The sequence below is a fragment of the Drosophila busckii genome, chromosome X, assembly GCF_011750605.1.
Source record: "Drosophila busckii strain San Diego stock center, stock number 13000-0081.31 chromosome X, ASM1175060v1, whole genome shotgun sequence".
Classification (NCBI taxonomy): Eukaryota; Metazoa; Arthropoda; class Insecta; order Diptera; family Drosophilidae; genus Drosophila; species Drosophila busckii.
Genome location: NC_046608.1, coordinates 18,157,118 through 18,178,111, shown reverse-complemented (window position 1 = coordinate 18,178,111; position 20,994 = coordinate 18,157,118). Strand labels below are relative to the sequence as shown.

The 20,994-nt window shown below is 34.5% G+C and overlaps 3 protein-coding genes and 1 long non-coding RNA gene across 4 annotated transcripts; 1 reads left to right on the top strand and 3 right to left on the bottom strand.

Annotated features, from left to right (window-relative positions):
- Positions 1–6,938: 6,938 nt before the first annotated feature.
- Positions 6,939–8,041, bottom strand: LOC108606065. The gene is made up of 2 exons (XR_001915410.1): positions 7,728–8,041; positions 6,939–7,349 (listed from the first exon to the last, which is right to left on the bottom strand). It is a non-coding gene; the product is annotated as an uncharacterized LOC108606065 (long non-coding RNA).
- A 6,349-nt stretch (positions 8,042–14,390) lies between these two features.
- Positions 14,391–15,766, bottom strand: LOC108605889 (protein YIPF1). The gene is made up of 4 exons (XM_017995704.2): positions 15,196–15,766; positions 14,926–15,132; positions 14,778–14,870; positions 14,391–14,717 (listed from the first exon to the last, which is right to left on the bottom strand). The coding sequence occupies exons 1-4, from the start codon at positions 15,646–15,648 to the stop codon at positions 14,424–14,426; spliced, it is 1,047 nt and encodes a 348-aa protein (XP_017851193.1). The 5' UTR covers positions 15,649–15,766; the 3' UTR covers positions 14,391–14,423.
- A 370-nt stretch (positions 15,767–16,136) lies between these two features.
- On the top strand, positions 16,137–17,518 carry LOC108605624 (breast cancer metastasis-suppressor 1-like protein). The gene is made up of 3 exons (XM_017995407.1): positions 16,137–16,518; positions 16,594–16,838; positions 16,909–17,518. Exons 1-3 carry the CDS (start codon positions 16,314–16,316, stop codon positions 17,257–17,259), a joined length of 801 nt encoding a protein of 266 aa, XP_017850896.1. The 5' UTR covers positions 16,137–16,313; the 3' UTR covers positions 17,260–17,518.
- A 2,190-nt stretch (positions 17,519–19,708) lies between these two features.
- LOC108606021 (probable 39S ribosomal protein L49, mitochondrial) lies at positions 19,709–20,419 on the bottom strand. The gene is made up of 2 exons (XM_017995848.1): positions 20,299–20,419; positions 19,709–20,237 (listed from the first exon to the last, which is right to left on the bottom strand). The coding sequence occupies exons 1-2, from the start codon at positions 20,353–20,355 to the stop codon at positions 19,746–19,748; spliced, it is 549 nt and encodes a 182-aa protein (XP_017851337.1). The 5' UTR covers positions 20,356–20,419; the 3' UTR covers positions 19,709–19,745.
- Between the last annotated feature and the right edge of the window lie 575 nt (positions 20,420–20,994).

Below are 20,994 nucleotides of genomic sequence, written 5' to 3'. Positions count from 1 at the left end.
ATAAAAGTGAAAGGGTATTTCTTTAGTCAGTCAAGCCTTTTTATATGCACATGTTCATTTTATTTTCGCTTTATAAATTGCAATTTAGCTAGCTATAGCAACATAAAAACCTTTCATGTATTAGTACATACAGTTATTAAATGACAAATGGAAATATGTACAAAAAGCTACAAATTTTGAATTTCAAATGAATTTTTTATGCAGACAAATGTAAGCATATGTCTAGCCGATTGTTAGTCTGTACGTTTTTAACTAATATACATTTTTTCTCATTTCATAAAAATCTGCGCGCTGGCATCCAAAACTTAAAACAGGTAAGTGAGACATGCTCAAGTTACTTAGCCTAAGAAGAAGAAGCAGCAGCAAAACAAAAAACTTTTCCAATTAATTGTTTAGCACTTGAGAAATTTTTGCTTTTTCAACGCGCGAAGCACAACAAAATGAGAGATTTTTTTTTTAAATTTAAATAAAAGTTCGGCAGACAATAATGAGTTTTGCTGCAAAAGGATAAAGCGCCGACTAGGGTTGCAAACGCTGATGTTGATGTTTTAACATGTTATGTAAAATAAGAAGAACGAGCAGCATAACAAAAAAAAAAAAAAACAACAACTTTAGTTGACTTGTATATAGCAGCAGCGCAGACGGCCTAAAACGCTGGAGTGGGGGTTGGGGTGAGGGGCTGCATTTGAAAAAAGCAAAAAAAAAAAACAAGCGGACGTAGTGCAACGAAAACCAGATGCTGTCCATTTCAATTATCGTGCACTGGGCGCTCTTGGAGTGGTGCTTGAATTTTGAATTTTGCCAGCCATTGTGCCTTGTTGTCATCATTGTTGTTGTTGTTTCAGCTTCAGTTTATACATTTTTGATGTGCATGTTGAAAAATACACAAAAAGCAAAAAAAAGGTAAGCTGACTAGCAGATACACTTAGTTAGCAATTAAAAATTTAACTCTATTGTAGCAAAATAGTTGCACTAGTCAAGTCATAACGAAAATAAAGCAAACACAAGCAAGCATATTAAAATTGCTTGCAGCCAACTTTTATATACACTTTTATAAGCTTTTTTTTTTGTTTATTTTCTAAAAGGTTTTTTGCGTATTACCGATCTGCGTAGAGCATAGAAGCAACTATATGCTAAATTTTGTAGCTCTAACTTTTCTAGTCTCTGAGTTTTCGCTGCTCCTACAAACAAATTCTTGCTAAGCAAGCATATACAACATTTTTGCCTCAGCTAGTTACATACACATTGCACAACTTCATGCTACCCTTTGTTATTTCTTTAAAAAAATGCCTAAGTGCATCGAAAAAAAAAGATAAAGCGTCCAAAGTTTTAGCAGCACAGGCTTTGGGCTTTAGATTTTGGGCTTTGGCTATGGCTTTAGCCCTAGCCTTAGCCTAATGGCTGCAGATTTGCATGTGGCGCATGTTTTTGGGCTCTGTTCGAGTTGAGTGGTGGGCTTGGGTTGGTGGTTGGGCGGCTCTCTAGCTGCAGTTGAGCGTCCAGCAGTGGTGGCTTGACAGGTAATGAAAGTAGCGACTTTGCAGTTGGGTGGGTTTTGATATTTTTCTGCTGCCTTCAGTGTATGTTTGTGTTTTCTTTTTTTTTTTTATGTTTGCCTGGAGGCTGCGTACTGTGCTGTAAACTTGTTTTCATTACATCAAAGTGCACTTGAATTGCATTTTAATTAAAGCCCCGCAAGCAACTCGAGCCAAGCAGCTGAAATATATAGCAAGGACCTACTTTTAGCAATATATATAACTAAATAAGGCATAAGTCCTACTAGAGGAGGAGGAAGCAAAGCTAGCTGCATAAGCAATGCAATAGAGATAAAAAGCAATTTAGATGAGCTGCACTTTAAATTTATTATGCTATGTTATAACATTTAATTAAATGCTCAAACACCGGCGCAACAGCAAAGAGATTTTAATTAAATAATATATTGCTATGCTGCATATAAAATGCAATTTTAAAATGTAAACAAAGTTAACTGTGTGTACATATATTTATATTGATTGCCGTCTGACTATTTTTGAAAATTTAATTGCATTTCATGCGCTTTCTCTTTGTGGTCAAGCATTTTGATTATTTACATTGCAGTATATCGATACGCAAGCCACAGAGCCAATATTCAATTTAAATTTCAATTTCCATAAGCATTTTTGCTTTAGTTAACATGAAAACCTGTCTGCGACTTTTTCTGCCATTAGATTGGTTATTGGATATTGCGCATTGAATATTACATTTCAAATTCAGCAATTTTTTTTTATAATTTCTTTTTGTATGCTCGCATCAATTTTTTTATGTGATGTTTCCTTTTGAAGTTTCTGCTGCTGCAGCATGTGGCAGGCTATGAAAATCAATATGACGCATGCGCTTGCAGCAATACACAGACTCCTTCTACAACTCCCACTTCCAGCTCCAACTTTAACTCCAACTTCCTGCCCCCTTTGTGTCACCCACAGCTCTAATATGTGTGGATGTTTTCCGGCCGTATAACAACAGGATGAAGCTACGGCCATGGATAGTCACGTAAAAAAATATGCATATTTTTATATTTTTGTCTCTTGTTATTTTGCAAATGCAAAATTGGTAATCAGATATTAAGGTTGCAAACCTATGAGCGTCCTGCAGATTTGGTTGCATTTTTTAAAAAACGTCATTATTGTTGCATACTTATGAGCGTTGCTACTTCATGTAGTTAAATAATTTAATGATCACATTGTTACTCTTGTTTAAAATGTACATTATATAAAATAATAAGCCCCATGTATCAAATGCAGCCCAGAAAATTTATTAGCTATTTTTTTTCATTATGCTTACAATTTAATTTCAGTTGAAATAAGCAACAAGCTCAACGTTCAAACATAAAAGCGCAGCAATTTTCTTTCAAAGCATATTTCAATTAAATTCATTTTGCTGTTTTTTGCTATGATTAAGTCCATAATATCAAACTACTTGACAAAGCTCTTCACACACACACACATACAAAATACACAGTGTTGCAAGTAGAAAACAAATGGGGGAACCAAAAATTAGCCAACTCTTTGAAATTGAATTTCTTGCGCTCTCAGCTCAGCTTAAAGTCCTAATTTTGTTTGCTTTGCGTGTTTTGTTAACTTGTCAAATGGGTAGCAAAAAAAAGAAGAAGAAGCAGCAGCAGAAGTAAAAGCAGATGAAGGCAAAGAAAAAAAGTTTTTAATAGCATTTACATATTTTTTGCTTATGTAGCCGCAGTGCTGAGTGCAACAAATAAATAAAACAAACTACAAAAACATAATCTTTATTTAAAAAAAAGCAGCACAGAGCGAATGAATAGAAAAATTTTCTTTGAAAAAAACTTCTGCCAAGTGAATGCAAAAATACATAAAAGAAAATCCTGTGTGGCATGTACGCCTGTTGCAGTTGCATTTGCGTTAAGCTTTATGGGTCTTAGTACGATAAAAATCTGTCCAGCAGCTTATAAACTTTAAGGTGTGTCGTTAGTTAAGCTGGCTGCTGCTTTTAATAAAGCATAGCCAATGGCATTAAAAAGTGTATTAAAACATTAAAAAATCAACAATATGCAGCTGCTAAAATAAAATGAAACGTAATTCGAAATTAAACATTTATAAAAATAGAATAGAAATTTAGTAAGTTAAAATGTCAATATTTTTAAATATTTATTATTTAATTTAAAGTATTTTTTGATAACAGAATTTAAAAAATTATATATAAAGGCCAAAAAAAATCAAAGTAGAAATATAAAAATGTACTCATAGCAAAGCAATATTTTTAAATATTTGATATTTAATTTAAAGTATTTTTTGATAACAAAATTTTTAAAGCAAAAAAATCAAAATATAAATAAATAAAAAACAAGTATGCGTAGCAGTTTTTAATGCAAATAAAGACAATGCACAATGACTAATATTGTTAATTAATTAAGCAATATAATATAATTAATATATTAATAGCAATATCATCTGAATACGCAATGCGAATATTTTGATTGAGTGAAGCCCACTCAAAGCCTGAACTATAATAGGGGGAAATAGTACACATGTTGACATTATTATTATGATATATATAAATCAAAGGGAAAGCTGCAAATGTTTACAATTTAGATGTGTATATATGTATATATATAACGAGCGCACTTGGCTGATTTGCATGCCATTCATTTGTACAGGTGACAAAGGCCCAAATGTTGCCACGGCGACGAGCAACAAACGAGAGAAAGAAGCTAAAAAATGCTCTGCGCTGCCATTGAATCTGTTGTTGATGCTGTGCTGTTGATAATGGTCGCCAGTTTGTTTGTATGGCAATGAGGGTGGCAAAAAGGCAAAAGAAAACTGCAAGCAAAACTTTTGTAGTGCTCGAGTATCTACAACTAGTACACACACACACACACGCGTAGCAACTTTGTAGCAAAATTTTGTGTGTGTGTTTTGGCTGCTATCCATACATAGAGCTAAAGCTGCTCTCTCTCTCTCTCTTTCTATATATACAAAATGCCACTCCCACTTACTTTGCTGCTTCAATCAGCTTCAAAAATGTTTGAACGTTGGGATTCCTGCCCGCAAATCTCATTTCTCATTTCACATTTCTGCATGTGAATTTATCCATCCATTCATGCTTCCTTTATATATATGTATATGTAGTGGTTGGATTGCTGTGTTGACCACCACCCCCTATTGGGCCAAGCCCTGGCATTTAGCCCCCTTTTTGTGCACACTGCAATGCATTCGGAACTTTTGCGCCTGGCTACATTTAAATAATTGATTTTATTTGCCTTGAATGTCTATTTGAGTGGCAAGGCGCGCTAACCTTTATATAACTGTCATATCAAGTGCATGTCCTCGCCCTTGCTCACTTTATAAATACTACGAAATATTTATTAAAACATTTTTTGAATACTGGGTTTCTTTTTAATAGAGGTTTATGTCGAAATACTGGCTTTTTTATGGCTTTTTGAATGCGAAGCCATGCTAAAATAATGTGAGTTTTAAAATGTTTTCAAATTATTTGCATTGCTATAGATTTTCAATAACTTCAATGTATAATGGAATTTTTTTGTATTCTCGAGCTTAAATAGTTGAAATATATTTAAAATATTAGCATTGAAGACTATTTTCCAAACACTTTTTTTAATGCTGTTGCTTTTATGCAGAAATACTGGGGACTTATTCAAAATGTTAGTGATAGTGATGATATTTAAAATACTCAAACCTTAAATACGGTTTTGCCTAATGCAGTATATGACCAAATATTTTTTAGCTTATTCTTGACTTGATTAGCTAATGGGTTTTATTTTAGAACATAGTTGGTAAATATTATTGCACAAAGCTGTCAACGTTTACAGTGCCCGCAACTCAAATGACAACAGAACACAAATATTTATTTATGTATTTACCAAGGCCTCTCATCAGACAAGTTTTCGACAGAGCTAAACTTAACTTGCATTTTAAATGCATTTCGTGAAATATTAAAAGTCAAGTGCTTGCCACCACACTGCGAAATGGATTCATTCTCTAATGGAATATTCGTGTATATGCCATGGTCGAAAGTTCAAATTGCTTAGAGTGGCATTTAACGTAATCGTATCAATTTAAAAATCGATCAAATTGCAGCGTCTATAGCCTGAACTCATCATAAGCAGGGGACTATGCAAGCAGCAAGGACATTATTGTCAACATCCTATATGTGTGTGTGTGTAATTGGATTGGGAATGGAACAAAGCAATCAGCGTTCTACAATTAATACACAAATTACCAACTGGAAGAGCTGAAGTGCAGCTGCTTGTCAAATAATGTGATGGGCTTCGATACTCATAAAGCGCTTACATATTTGATTTTCGTAGAAGATGCATAAGCGGAGGCGTTGGGGGCTGTTGGCTGAGTGGGATGTGTGGTAAACTTAGTCGACGTTCTGTTATATAAATAAGCCTTGATTATGGTGAATGTGGAAGGCTTAAGTGTAATTATTTTGTATGCCGTACGTATGCGATTAAATTTTCTATTATTAGAAATTGCATTAGTAAGACAATGGGGCAGCCGTTATTCAAATTTGAAATTTCAATTGTCATTTACAAATTTAATAATCCTAAGCAGCTTAAGTGGCAATTCAGCAAAATTCACAGCTTAAGAGCAAGTGTTCGATTTTGATTTTAATCACAGATATTAAATAATATTTGCATTCATTAGACTATTTGCTTTTACTTATTTTATATATTATAATTATAATTTTTTAGCATACTTTTGTGCGCTAAAAGTTCAACTCTCCAATTCCTTGAAACTTAGCAAAAATAAGCAAAATTTATTGAAATTCAAAAAAGAGCGATTTAGATCCAATGCAAATATTCTTAAATAATTAATTATTTTTTTATAAAATTTTTGTGCGCACACATTTCAAGTCTCCAAATTATATAAAATTAATTTTTGCATCAACATATTTAACTTTTTATCTTTATTTATTTTCAATTTAATTTAAGTAAATATAACATAATATTTTTAGCAAAATCTTACCTTATAAATTGATGTCCTTAACTGATATTTTGCTTTATAAAATATCACTTGGCAGCTGAACGCTTTCGTCTCTCACTCGCTCGTGCTTTTTCTCAATCTAAATCCTCAATCTGCTGCTTGTCGTTAAATTCTTTGTTTTCTCGTTTGCTTTTAGGTCTGTTTGTTTGTTTGTTTTTTTTTTTACTATTTTTTTCTATTGTTTGTTTGTTAAGCGGGAATTTTTCACTTTTTTAAAAAATATTTCGTCGTATTTTGAAATCGTTGGAAGTCCGTTTTGTATTTATTTCATTTCTTTTATAATTCTCGTGTATAAATATTAAATTTCTTAAAGAAGTTCAAGTCTTGTGTTTTGTTTTTTTGTGAAATGTAAATATATTTTTATGCGTTTAGAAAAAAAAAAAAACAATTGCCTACAATTTATATATGGTGTTCTTATTTTTTTTAGCTGCCCTATAAATTCTGTTTTTTTTTTTTTACTTTCTTTATAAAAACCGTTGTGGGTAATATCGTTTCTTAAGTGTTTTTGGCTTGAGCACAGAGAGAAAACAACCTGCAAATTCTCTATTTTGTTTGCACACACTTATTAGCGTACAAAATATCAGTGGATATATATTTTATATATGGCACATCTTAAAAAACATTTGCTTGTTTTTCTTCTTCGTCTGATTTAAAGTCACTTTGCTTTTTACACTTGGAAAAAATGTTTAACATAAAGTAAGTGTGGGAAATTAATTTTTTTCTTTTTTTTTTTTTTTGAACAATTTTCGCTTGCACTTTGTTGAATTTTCTTAGTCGTCGCTTTCTCGATTGCTGATTACAGATTTTATCTTTATGCTGCTCATTTGACTGAAATTATAGAGATAAAATGCATATATAGAAAATTGTTTAGAATTGCTGTAAAAAATCAATGGGAAATTTCGAAACTTTTAAATTTAAAGCCAATTCAACAGTTGTTTAACTTAAACGAGTACAATTAATGCTGTTTAGTTAGTTTACCAAATTTCATTACCAATCTCAGGATTGAGGCTTGGAAAACCTGCAAAAAAAAACTTGAAAAATTTCTAATTTAAGTGCGATTTGTTTCAAATTTGGCAAAGTGTATACTGATGGTGCATAAAAGAGAATGCAATACAAACTTTAGTCAAGATTAAGGCTTGTGAAAAATTGGAACAAAAAAATTAGTTTAATAAATTGAGCCAAACTTAGAGTAATTCGAAAACCTACTGAGACTGAGATACTGATGATTGGGCAAAGAGCAACAACAACAAGGATGCGAAAAGGATTGGAGAATATAAACCGGCCTGCTGATTGTTGCTGCTGCTGTTGTTGTTGTTGTTCTTGTTGCTGTTCTTATGTTTACTTTATGGGTAAATTTACTTTTGAGCGTATGCTGAGTTGTTGTTTTTATTTATTATTTGTGTACTACTTGAAACAAGGAGGAAATCATATAGCGACGCAAATGATAAATTATATGAGTAGAATAATATAAAACGCGCTTAAAAAAGAATCGCGTTTGCTGGATACGCCGAAGACTGCTTGACTCGTACTGACTGACAACTGAAAACACAGAATACCGAGAAGAGAGCAACGGCACCAGCGAGCAGCGCAGTCGATAGCGGGGCAGGCAGCGCAGTCAGCAGCAGTCGCAACGCAACGTATCCTAAGTTGAGAGTTCATAAACAAGCAACAACAATATGGACAATGGGGCATGGCGCCTAGTAAAGCTTTGTGGGGATGCCCAAAAGCTTAAAGCTTAACGGTTAACGAAAACTCTACAAACAGCAGCAGCAGCAGCAGCAGCGGCGCTGCTGCAACTGGGCCAAGTCTCCAAAAGCGCAACTTGCTTTCAATTAAGAGCAATATGCAAGTTGCTATAGATAGCTCCCAACCTATATATGAGATGTATATACATGCCAAATACCATATATAGGCACACACACACACACACACACTTGCGGATTATGTTAATATATATATTACATAAACATAATATGTGTTTATTTATTTAGTCTAAGCAGCGTACAAATCGCTGTTTACTCGCGCAGCTAATTAATATGCATTAAACAAACAAACATTTGTATAAATTCTAAATAACTACATTTATTTATTAAGCATTACAATAATTTATAACATTGTTTTTGCTTATAATATTTTGCGTGTTTAAATATTTAATTAAGCTTAATTTTATTATAATAATATTTTGAATATTTAGTAAATTTAAATTACAATTTTTATTTTTTATTATTTATATACTAATGCATATTTTAAAATTTATGCTCATTGTTTTATATAGTTTTGCATAATGAGAACTAAAAGCATTTTTAAAAATGCTTAGCAGTTAAAAAACTATAAAATATTTTGTTAGAATGATAATGAGAACTAAAAGCATTTTTAATATACAATTTTTTGTTAGCTTCACATTTTACATTATTGCATATTTTAAAATGAATTTTATTGTAATATTCCAATATAATTTACTTGTTGCCGCTTTCTCACTTTAACCTAGGCTTTAATTATAAACTATGCCCACTTGTTGTTTGAGTGTAAGCTTGTGGGCGTGACACACAATGCCATTTAATTTGTATAATGTATATATATATATATATATATACACATGCAACTGCCTGGCAACTACAGATAGGTAAACCTCAAACTCAATTTGCGACCACAGCTGACTGCGCCTCTCTCATAAGCAATTCAATTGCCAACAGCAAGCAACCCAAACCAGCAAGTGGGTGGCACTTGCTTTCATCATCTCACCCACTTGACTTTTGCTTAGATTTGTATTAAGTGCACTTTGCCGCGATTTGCAAGTCAATAACCATTAAAGCAGCTGCTGCTGCTGCAGTTTGATTTTAATATATTTCTAATATAAAACACACACACACACATAGTTTAAGCTTGCACTTAATATATTATTAAATTTAAGCGCTGTTTTTAATGCAAACTTTATGCTTTTAAACATAAAAAGTATTTGCTGCTTTATTTTTCTGCGTGGCTTAAATAAAGCTTTGTTTTTATTTAAAACAGTAAATTTTTAATTATTGCTGCTTATTTTTAACACAATTTAAGTTTTGAGTGTTCATTGCTTGTGGCATGACAGCTGCAAAGTATGCTACAAAATATTTGTTTATATATAATTCATATATTTATAATGCTTATTTATTTGTTTAAATATACTATTAACGCTAGTGACTAATTTGCTATCAAAAGTCTTAAAGCTAAATGTTTGCCCCTCATATTTGATGCTATTGGCAAATAGTTAAAGATTTATATACTTGAGGCATGCTTGACATGCAGCAAGGACCCTTGAGGCCATGGCTTGCAATTGCAATTAGCAAAAGTTGCATGCCCCCACCGCCCCCACCCAACATGCCTCGACCAGCAAGCGGGTCAGGCTTTTGAAGAGGCTTTTTGCAATTAAGAAAAATAAATAATGAAATTATATGCGGTTTATGTATGGCGGGCACAAAGCCCGCATGCGGCTTACAGGTTGCATGCAACATGAAGAGTGAGATAGCTAAAGAGAGAGAGAGAGAGAGCGTATGCGTGGGTAGGGGGATGCTTATGGCTTATTGCAAGACGCAAACCGCAAGCTGCTGCTGCTGTTGCTGCTGCTGCGATTTGTAGGCGTGGCATGAAAATCAATGCAACTGCGCAAAGCTCTCTATATTAAAAAGAAAAAAAGCTTACGCTTCCATTTTATATAGAGCGGCGCTGGGCTTCGTCTCCGGCTATAGTTTGCGGCTTCCTGTTTGTGTAGACTTCTTTGCCGGCAGCTGCTGCTGCTGTCGCCGGTTGGAGAGTTTTGTTGCAAGCCTGCAAATTGGAGCACACATAGTTCATCATTGCAGAATTTGTGAAATCGTGTCAAGCTGTGTGTGTGTGTGTGTGGCAGGTACACGCCCCTCAAAATCCGGTCAGCTGCATTTGCTGCAGCTCTTAGCAAGTATACGTTACGTATACGTATTATACATATACGAAAAGTCCCAGGCACGTCGCCCTAATCCCAAATGGCACATGGAACTCAACTCAGCAACTATTATATTTTAATCAGAGCCCTGATCAGCTTGTGTGTATTTAGTTCATTTAGCTTTGACTAATTTATATGATTCATGTAGTTAGCATGCATTTTATTTTAATTGGCTTGCATGCTACTAATTAAATTGCATTTTATATTTTTCCATAGAAATAGCCCTTTGAATTGGCTTACTTGGAAATTGTTTAACATGAAATGCATTTTGATGCGCAAAATATTTTGGTAATCAATTATTACTATTAATTTAACATGAATATATTTTATTTGCTTTAAATTGGCAACTGCCAATTGCTAATTAATTAAATTGCAATTGCCCTTTGACATGAAATGCATTTTGTTGCGCAAAATATTTTGGTAATCAATTATTATCATCAATTTAAAATGAATTCATTTTATTTGTTTTAATTGGCAACTGTCGTAGGGACTAAAATTTATTTATGCAGCGCATAATTAAATGTTAACTGGGCAATAAATTCGACACGTATCAATTTATAGACAAACTTTCAACTGTTAGTTCATTAGCTAATGTTGCAAGCCGAAAAACTTGCTTAATAAAGTTTGCAGCCTGTTTTATTATATTTAATTTGAATCTTATCAAAAGCAAATGCAAGCTGTGATAGTTGAGATAAGACAGCTACATGATTTGTATATATATAATATATAAAAATTACATACAAAAAATTAAAGAAAATTATATTCAAATTGTTTTGCAAATTATTTAGCAATTTTACTATTACGCTTTTTTTTTTTTTAATTTCTTTGCGTATATGTGTGGCACGTGCTGCAAAGCTATTTTCAACAGGTCGTATACGCAATTTATCAAATACATTGCCAAGTTTATTATGCCACTCATAGTCAGTTGCATGCATTTTGTGGCAGCTGTCAACGTCAGTCTAATGCACAAGGCAACAGCCACAGCCACAAACGTGCATAACTGTTCACTCTCCGCCCCCCTCTACGCTCTACGCTCCTGCCACTTTTTGACTGTCAAGTGGCATTTTAACGCTTCAAATGCATTACGAGGGCGGCTCAAAGCATAAGCAAACAAACACTCACACACATGCAGCATGCCACTCACTAATTGCTTCAAGTGGTGCGCCGCCTGCCCCCAAAAAAACCTCATTCTTTTTTATTTTTAAAAAAGCGTCTCACAAGCTGCTGCACATTATGCTAATATACCCGAAAAAAAATAAAATAAAATTCAAGAGTGTGAGCAACGAGAACGAACTGACGTCGAGTGACTTCCGTTTCCGCTCAGCCGCCAACGTTGCTGCAGACAAAATGCAAGCGAGCTTTAGCTTTACAGTTAGGGTTAGCTAAGAGCGCGATGCGGTGTGCGTAACCATTTCGCAGGTTATATGCTCGCTAATCAAAGCAAGATAATGCGGCTAATGTGTGTTTATGACAGCTTCACAACCTTCAACCTCAGTCCTCAGCCACAGACGCTTCAGCTGCAGGAGTCGCAGCCGATATAATTATGAATTACGCCACAACTCTTTAATATAATGAACTAGTGATTAAGCTATTTATCAAATTAATATAAAACGTTGCGAAAAAAAGCGTTAATTAGGTTTAATAAGCTTGCGATTTTTGTTTGAAATTCAGTTGTCTTCAAAAAAAGTAAATTATGAACTTTAATTAAAATTTTATAGAATTTTGCTTAAAATTTAACAGCAATGTATAGAGCTATTTTTTAAATTTTCTCAGTATTTTAATTAAAATAGCAAATATTTAAAGAATTCTCAATCAAAAACCAAACAAAAATGTTATTAAAAATATATTTTAAAATTTTAATTAAAATGTAACAAATTAAAAGTAAGAATTTTAATTAGAAAACCACAAACATTTTGCGAAATTCGGTTTATTATTTAACAAATAATATTTAAAATTATAATAAACAAATTTATAGAAGCTAATAAATATAGAAAGAAAAATCCATTGACAATTGTATATTAAAATCAAACTCATTAAGAAACAGCTGAGCTTAGTTGCAATAATAGAATTTAAGTCATTGAAAAAAATTGAAGCTAAGCAAATGCTACAGAATTTATCTTAAATATAAAAAATGTGTAAAGCAAAATTGAGCTTTCAATTGAGCCAACCATACAATAAACGCAAGTATGCAAGCACACACACACACACATGCGTAGATAGGTATGCCGCTATATCACATGTACACAAAGTTTTCATGCATGAATTGCAACAAAAGCGACAAATAACCGTTGCCAGGGCGATATATTGCTATCTCGCTTGCACACAGCGCCACCCACAGAATACAAATCTAACGATGCGTTGCTGGAATATTTGCATTCGAAATTGAGAAATTTTAGCTACGTAGCTGCCTCGCTATATATACAAACATATATACATATATATATTGTATATATGTGCAAATGTTTGTAAGCACAAATGTGTTTTGCATGAAAGCTCAAGCTTACAGTTGGGCGCTAGCGACAATGTGAGACGCTGTAATGCAAGTGTGAGATTTTATTTATTTACAAGTTTAATTATACAAAACTAATAAGTTAGGCCCATTGACTCGTCTATTTATTATATATTATTTATAATTATTATTTATTATATTATTGCTGCTCAGTTGCATAACTGCAACTTTTTATACAGAGTACAGCTGCTCCAGTCTCGTTGCCTTTGCAAATAATTTGCACATAGCTGAAATAAATTAACCAAGCGCATAAAATTTTATGCCAAGAGCCAAGGCATAACGACAAAAACAGCTTTGAGTACGCCCGAGCGTCGTCAAGAGTGTGAGTGGCCCAAAAAAACGAAAAAAAAAAGAAAGCAAATAAGTGAAAAAAGAAATTTGAAGCAACCTGTCGTCAGCACAATGCACGCGAAGCAGAGCGAGAGCGCAATAGTGAAAGAGAGAGAGAGAGAGAGACGCATAAAGTGTGTGTGGGAGTTAAAGTGCTTCAAGTTGAAGCCTACAGAGAGTAGTAAGTTTTGCATGTGTGCGTGTGTGTTTAGTCTTAGTCTCACACGTGTGTGCGTTGCCATTAGAGGATTAGCGCTGGCAACAATAAAATACATAATTGAACACTTTTTATATAAAAACAGTAAATAACGCTTAAATAATACATACGACACTTTTGCCTATAGGCAGAAAATTAAGCAATTGTTTAAAATCGTTAATTTGAACTCTTACCTTTTATTGATATAATTACACATTTAATTTATTAAGCAAATACTTTTTGTAAATTTGTTTATATTATTCATTTTTGTTGTATTTTTCATTATTTTTTTTTTTGTTAAGCAGGCAGTATATGCTATTCTTTTTATTTGCATTTTTTTATAATTTGTGCATACTGAAAACTATTTATATTTTTTTTAGTATATTTTTATCCGTATCATTTATCAGCTAACAGTGAAATTATATTATTCACTTTTCTAAATATTAAATGCTTTTTGTAAAAATCGAAAACTATATACATTATTCAATCTATTTTCTTCGTATGTTATTAGCTTTTTTTCTATTATCTATTGAGAACTTTAGCAATTTGATTTTGCATTTATTTTTGATATTTGTTTGTTAGCTGGCAGCAATTTTGTTTAAGCACTATTTACTTATTGTTAAATCAATGTGAAAACTATTTTAATTGTTGTTTATTTATTATTGTTAGCTGGCTGTTAAATTGTATTGTATTTAACTAAAGTTGAAATATTATTTTGTATGCTGCCTGACTTAAGCAATAAATAATAATTAAACAAAGATTTGCAAACAATACTATATATACAATATATATATATATTTTATAATTTTATTTTATAGTATAGAGCATTTAAAAGTGTTCATAACCTCAAAAATAAGATCAACAACTTGAGCATGTCGCTTGTTGTTATTTTTTTTTTGGAATGCTTTACTACTAGCCTGTCTGATTAGAGGGCAAATCCCCCACCACCGATCGAGCGGTTGACTGTGTAACAAGCTTAACCAAAGGCGCTGGTGTTCCTCTAGCGCCCGCCGCCACCACATCAGTGGGACTATGGAAAAAGTAGAGCAAGAAACCAGCTGCCAAGATGACATGAGCAGCCAGAATGCCAATGATAAGAAATAGGGAATATTGCGAATTACGCAGAGCAGGCGTAAGAACAGCAATTAAAACAGTGCCCGAAAGCAAAGCAGCGGTGATGACCAACAGCCATTGCAGCAAGGAAATCTAACAGAGGAAAATGTATATAAATTAATGCATAATAAGCAGAGAATCAAAGTAACTTACATTAATAACCCAGAGTATGGAGACGGGTATGTAAATGGCCAGACTGTAGCCATAGATGCACATGAGCGAGAGCAATGTGGGTGTATAACTGGCCTGCAAACATCGAAGAGTGAGCAAGAAAAGCGACATATAAATCAAATAAACTTACACTATCATTTTCAACGGCATCCGCTTCATCAACTGGCTTCAGACTATATTTGAACAGCGCCCAAAGCACGGCGGGCAATATATTGGCATAAAGAAAAATACAAGACGCTGCATACGAAACCAAATGGAAATTATAATGCCAATAGTAGCTATCGTTGGCCTGTTGCAAATAGCTGGCAAGATTGCCACTTATAGCAATAGAAAAGATCTGCACAGAGCGCAAAAAGTTACAATATGGGATTATATTTAAATTCATTCTATATATACTGACCAGCGTTATGGTAATCCAAAATGGTCCATATAGATCTGGATTCTCGCCAATGTTCATGCGCAAATAGTTGGCAGCTGCACGCTTTGGTATCATTGAGTTGACAATGCGCTCCAGCACCATGTAGGTGTCCACATTGAAGAACTGCTGATAGTACTCAATGGTCAGAAACGAAACGCGACCAGCAGCGTTGCTAGCGCCAGCGTCTGCGTTGCCAGCATTGCCGCCGCCACCTCCACTGCCGCCCGACATAACTTGCGCTGAATTAGTCATATCATAGATAAGATCCGCTAAAGGATCACCACGTTGACGTTGTGCGTTGTGGCCGCTGCCGCCGCCGCCGCCAACGCTGACATGAGTTGGCGAGTTTACATTGATTTGTGCTGGAGCGCCGCCGCTGTTAGTTACGCTATAGTCGCGAAACTGCAGCAAATCGTCTGCATTGGGTGTTTCCATGGCTAATTTCTTATGCTTATTATATTTGTAATTTGACACAGGCAAAAAAAAAAAACAAATATTACACGTATTTTATCACAGCGCCTGTTTGTTGTCTTCTCTTTTTTTCGTTTTAGTTTATCTTGCTCACATATACGTCAGCTGTTTGCTCGTTGCTCCGCTAGTATCGATGCTAGCTCATGAACTAGTTCATTGCCATTAGCAACATATTTATTTAGTTTTTAGTAACATCATAAATTGCATAAATGCAGCAATATTTTTTTACATATTACTTATATATTTTTATTTATAATATAATATATAATTAATAAATTGAGTTTAAAGTGCAGCTCAACTGATTCCATTGAGCTGCGCATTTTTGCGCAGCTCAATGGAATCAGCTGCGCAAAAATGCGCAGCTGCGCTCATTTGCCTTGTGAACTGCTCACTGTTCACTTGAAGCCATTCACTTGAATCAGTTCAGCTCTTTTCTGTGCACAGCAAACCAACACTAAAAATTTTCACATACAATATTCTCTCAACGTATAAGCGCAAAAACAAGCTGTACACAATTGAAAAAATTAGTTTATCAACAAATTGTTAGTGCCACGCAGCTGCAAACAACATTTTGCAGCATTTAATTAATTCGTTAGCAGTGTAAGTGTTAAGTTAAAAACAATATACAAATGCCAGTGAAAAATAATGGTGGTGAATCTGATGCGGAGGGCGATGTCTCTGGCGCAGAGACGGAGCGCTCCAATTCGAGTCGAGCCAATGAGTCCAGCGATGAGGAGGAGGAGGAGGAGGCAAACGAATGTGATTCGGACGATTCATCCGAAATGGATGCAATCGAAATTGAAGGACGCCGTGCCGAGCATATGGAAGATATGGGTAAGCGCAGACGTTGTCGCATATGATGCAACTGAGGCGCTTTTTACTTACACTTGCTTTGATTTTGGGTTGCAGTCAATCTAGAGCGTCAGTTCAATCAACTACGCGAACAATATTATTTTGTGCGCCTCAATCTCATTGATAACAAATTGTCGGAGGTGCGTTCGGGTCGCTCCGAGGAGTTTGTGCAGCCACAAAAGGAACTGGACAAGGTCTATCGCACGCGTATTGAAGTAGCCGATGTGCTGCGCAAGTTTCGTCTGGATAATATAGAGCATAAATATTTATCCGAAGTGCAGGCGTCCACACAACATTTTGAGGTAATATAAAGCTTTTCCCGCCAAAACAATCAAATGATTCCTATTGCTAATCATTGTTCTTGACGAGCAGAGCGAAAAGCAGCTGACTGTGGACAGTCTGCGTGATGATCTATTGGAGCGCATACGTCGTCTCGAGGAGGATCGCCACAATGTGGACATCTCGTGGAATGATTGGGGCAACGATAAACGCCAGAGCAAAGTGCGTGGACCGGGGCGCAAAAAGGCCGTCACTGTCACCGGACCCTATATCGTCTATATGCTGCGCGAGGAGGACATCATGGAGGATTGGACCATTATACGCAAAGCGCTTAAACGCAACACGAGCAGCACTAGTACTGGCCCCACCACTAGCACCCAAGCCGCAGCCGTCAATAATCTCGTCACACTTGCGCCGACGGCTATAGTTGGTGGCAATGGATAACGCCGATTTACTCGGACTCGCTCTAGTTTAGCCCTAAGCATACAAAGTCGTCAAAAAAGAAGAAGCGCACGCTTTAAGCCCATAAAACCCATAAAAAACTAAATTTAGGTGCAAAAGTATAAACAAAAGCAAAAGATTACACATAATAAATGTAGCGTAAATTTAATGGCTATATACAGCAACAAATGTATATATACTGGTAGATCTATGGATTATCGTATGCCCATGTCGTGAGGATTGTCTATTTAATAATAATTATAATAAAAAAGAAACCAGACACTCTAGATGTTTGGACAAAAATTAAAATAAATTAAATGTAAATTTTGTTTGGTTCCTCTGTCGCGAAAGTTTAAATTCCGAAACATTACGTGAGAGCAAGCACTTGCGTAACGGAGAATATTATCTTCAATAATAATTATAATATAAAAAAAACCCCAACACACTCGCTAGAGTTTTGGACAAGAGTCAAAATGCTAAGAGGCATTAAGTGATGTAATTTTTTTTTTGACATGTAAGCTGATAAGGATGCTACAGAAATAAGTAGATCTATGGAATATGGTATGCTTATGTCGTGATCTATTTAATAATAATTATAATAAAAAAAAACCATACACTCGCTAGAGTTTTGGACAAGAATCTAAATGTAAGTTACCATGCCGTTCAAAAATGTAACTTTTCTTTGGTTCCTGACACATAAGTTTATATTCCGAATCATTACGTGAGACCTTGCGTAACGGAGCGCATTATCTATAATATTAATTATAATACAAAAAAATACCACAACATACTCTCTCTAGAGTTTTGCTCACAAATCTAAATATTAAGGTACCAAGAGGCATTAAATGATGTAATTTTTTTTGGGGGCCCTGGCAAAAAAGCCGATAAGGAAGCCACAAAAATAAGTAGATATATGGAATATAGTGTCTGTTGTGATCATTGTCTATTTAATAATAATTATTATCCAAAATAGAAAGCACATAGTCGCTGAAGGCTTGGACAAGAAGAAATTATAAAAATTTTTGATTGGGACCTGCTACAGAAATCCCTTGATCTAAAAAATATCGCAGGTCTTTGTTGTGATCATTGTCTATTTAATAATAATATTAATAAACCAAACTTGCTAGAAGTTTGGATAAGAATCGAAATGTAACTTACAATGTCGTTCAAAAATTTACTTTTTTTTTTTGACAAATAAGCTTATATTCCGAAACATTACGTGAGAGCTTCAATTGCGTAACGGAGAGTATTGTCTTCAATAATAATAATTATAATATTAAAGAAATCCACACACTCGCTAGAGTTTTGGACAAGAATCTAAATATTAAGTACCAAGAGGCATTAAATGATGTAATTCCTGGCTAGTAAGCATACAGGGTAATACAAAAATAGCTAGATCTAAGGAATATAGTATGAGTATGTCGTGACCATTACCTATTTATTAATCTAGACGTTTGGACAAGAATGTAAATGCTAAATATATATGTACATTCTTGAAATCCCAAGATCTATGATATATCGTATGCCTATGTCGTGATCATTGTCTTATTATAATAAAAAACAACTATTCACTCTGTAGAGGTTTGGAAACTATATGTTAAAACCAAGGCATTAACATTTTTTTAAATATTTTGTGTCCTACACAAGCGGAACGGAGAAAATTGGAATTCAATAATTATAAAAGCAAATACTAGAATCTAAATTTAAATTATTATTTCGATTGGAAAGATTATATTTGGAAGCATTACGAGCGAAAAGAAGAATATTGTCTATTTAACAATAATTATAATAATAATTATAATAATATAGATGTTCAAACAAGAATCTAAATGCAAATTTGTGGCGAGAAATCACAAGAAATAACTTGATCTATGAAATATCGTATATCGATGTCGTGATCATTGTTAATTCAATAGTATATAAAATAATAGAAACCCATACACTCTCTAGAGGTTTGGAAAAGAATCTAAACGTCAAATACCACGGCGTTCTAAAACTAAAAAACAAATTTGGCATGGAAGTTTATATTCGGAAGCATTATCTACAAACTAGAGAAAATTGTCTATTTAACAATAAATATAATAAATAAACCATTCACTCTCTAGAGGTTTGGACAAGCATCTAAATGTTAATAAACAAGGAATTTTAAAATTTAAATATTTTATGGGTCACTAGTGAGATAGAATTCCGCTGAAAGCATTTGCAGGGCTGCTTCATTCCTTATTTATTCGGAAGACCTACTTAAGAGTTACCAAACGTAACGAAGAAAATTGCAATTGGAGTTAAGGCTTCCAGAATGGAGGAGCAGAAGCTTAAAAGGATTGAGTATAGAGAAAAAAATGCCAGTTGGAAATCTCCAGAACGTAGCAAGAGGCAGAAAGATTGAGCAAGGACAGAAAACTGCAAAGAAGACAATAACTAAAAGCTTAAGTAATACTATAAGAATGTTTTCTTTTATAAATTTATTAATTACCAACAACAAAATGTAACTAGAATCCCTTGGACTTTAGATGCTCACGCAGTATGTCGACATAGTCGCCATGTATGTGAATTTGTCCGCTCAGCTCGTTGACGCGTGTGGCGCAGATTTTGCCATTGCGCGCACGTTGCACCACCTCGCGCAGTTCCTGCTCCAGTGCCCAGATGTTGCCCTGAATGCGTCGCACTACTGTAATGCGACGTTCACCACGGAAGCGTGTCTGCAGATAAACGGGGACCATGTGATTCTTGGTGCGTGCCACCAGATAACCCTCGGCGGTGCCATCTGCTGTGGCTGGCTGCCAGCCTGATGGATAAGCCGGCTTGGCTACGGGCGCTGGCACTAAAGTGGGCGGCAGTAGACGCTCCACGTATTTCCATTCCGGCGGATTATGCAGCACTTCAATATCGGGATACTGTTCCAGCGGTTGCAGCTCCTTTGATGAACGAAAACTGGACAAACAGGCGGGTTGTGTATGCAACAGTGCGCGGCGAGTGCAAAGCTGCAAAGTGATTTAGAAAAAACCGTTATTTATAATACTGGTTTAGCCTAAAAGAACTTGCCTGCATTAGATTGTGCTGCAGCAAACGGCTAAAGCCCAATTTAGCGCTGCTTGCCATTGTTTAATACAGAATTCCAAAAGAAAATTAATAACAAATGTGTTACATATGCGCAGCGCTGCTCTTGGAACTGGAACTGGAACTGTAAGCGTGAACTGAGCCTATCGATTTATCAGACAAAGCTTAGCGATATTTGAAATTTATTGTTTGTGCTTATAGATTAAACATAACAATTTTATTTAATAAGTGCAAACTAAAGTTTTAATTGCTTACATTAGGCATTTTATATATCAATGCATGCAAACGATATTTCTAGCTTTGGTGCTGCCACTTTGATTATTTTTAGCTGGAACTGGAACCAAAGTGTGAACTGACGGCATATTGATTTATCATAAGCAAACGTTCTTGCCTTAGATGTTTGTTTCGCTACGAAAAATTAAGCTAAATAATTAATTAAATGCGCATTAATATTATAAAAAATAGCTGCACTGCTTAATAAGCTAAAAATATGACAATTTGGAGCAGTCAGTACTTTTGCGCTGAGTGCTGCCACTTGCTGATTTTTAGTGTTGCAAAATTCGTGTTGCTCAAACTTGTTGCGCGCGCTATTTGCTTTTAAATTTTAATTAAATGCTGCTGCTTATGATATACATATATAAATGTAATATTTATATTATTTTTATATATACAAATTTATTA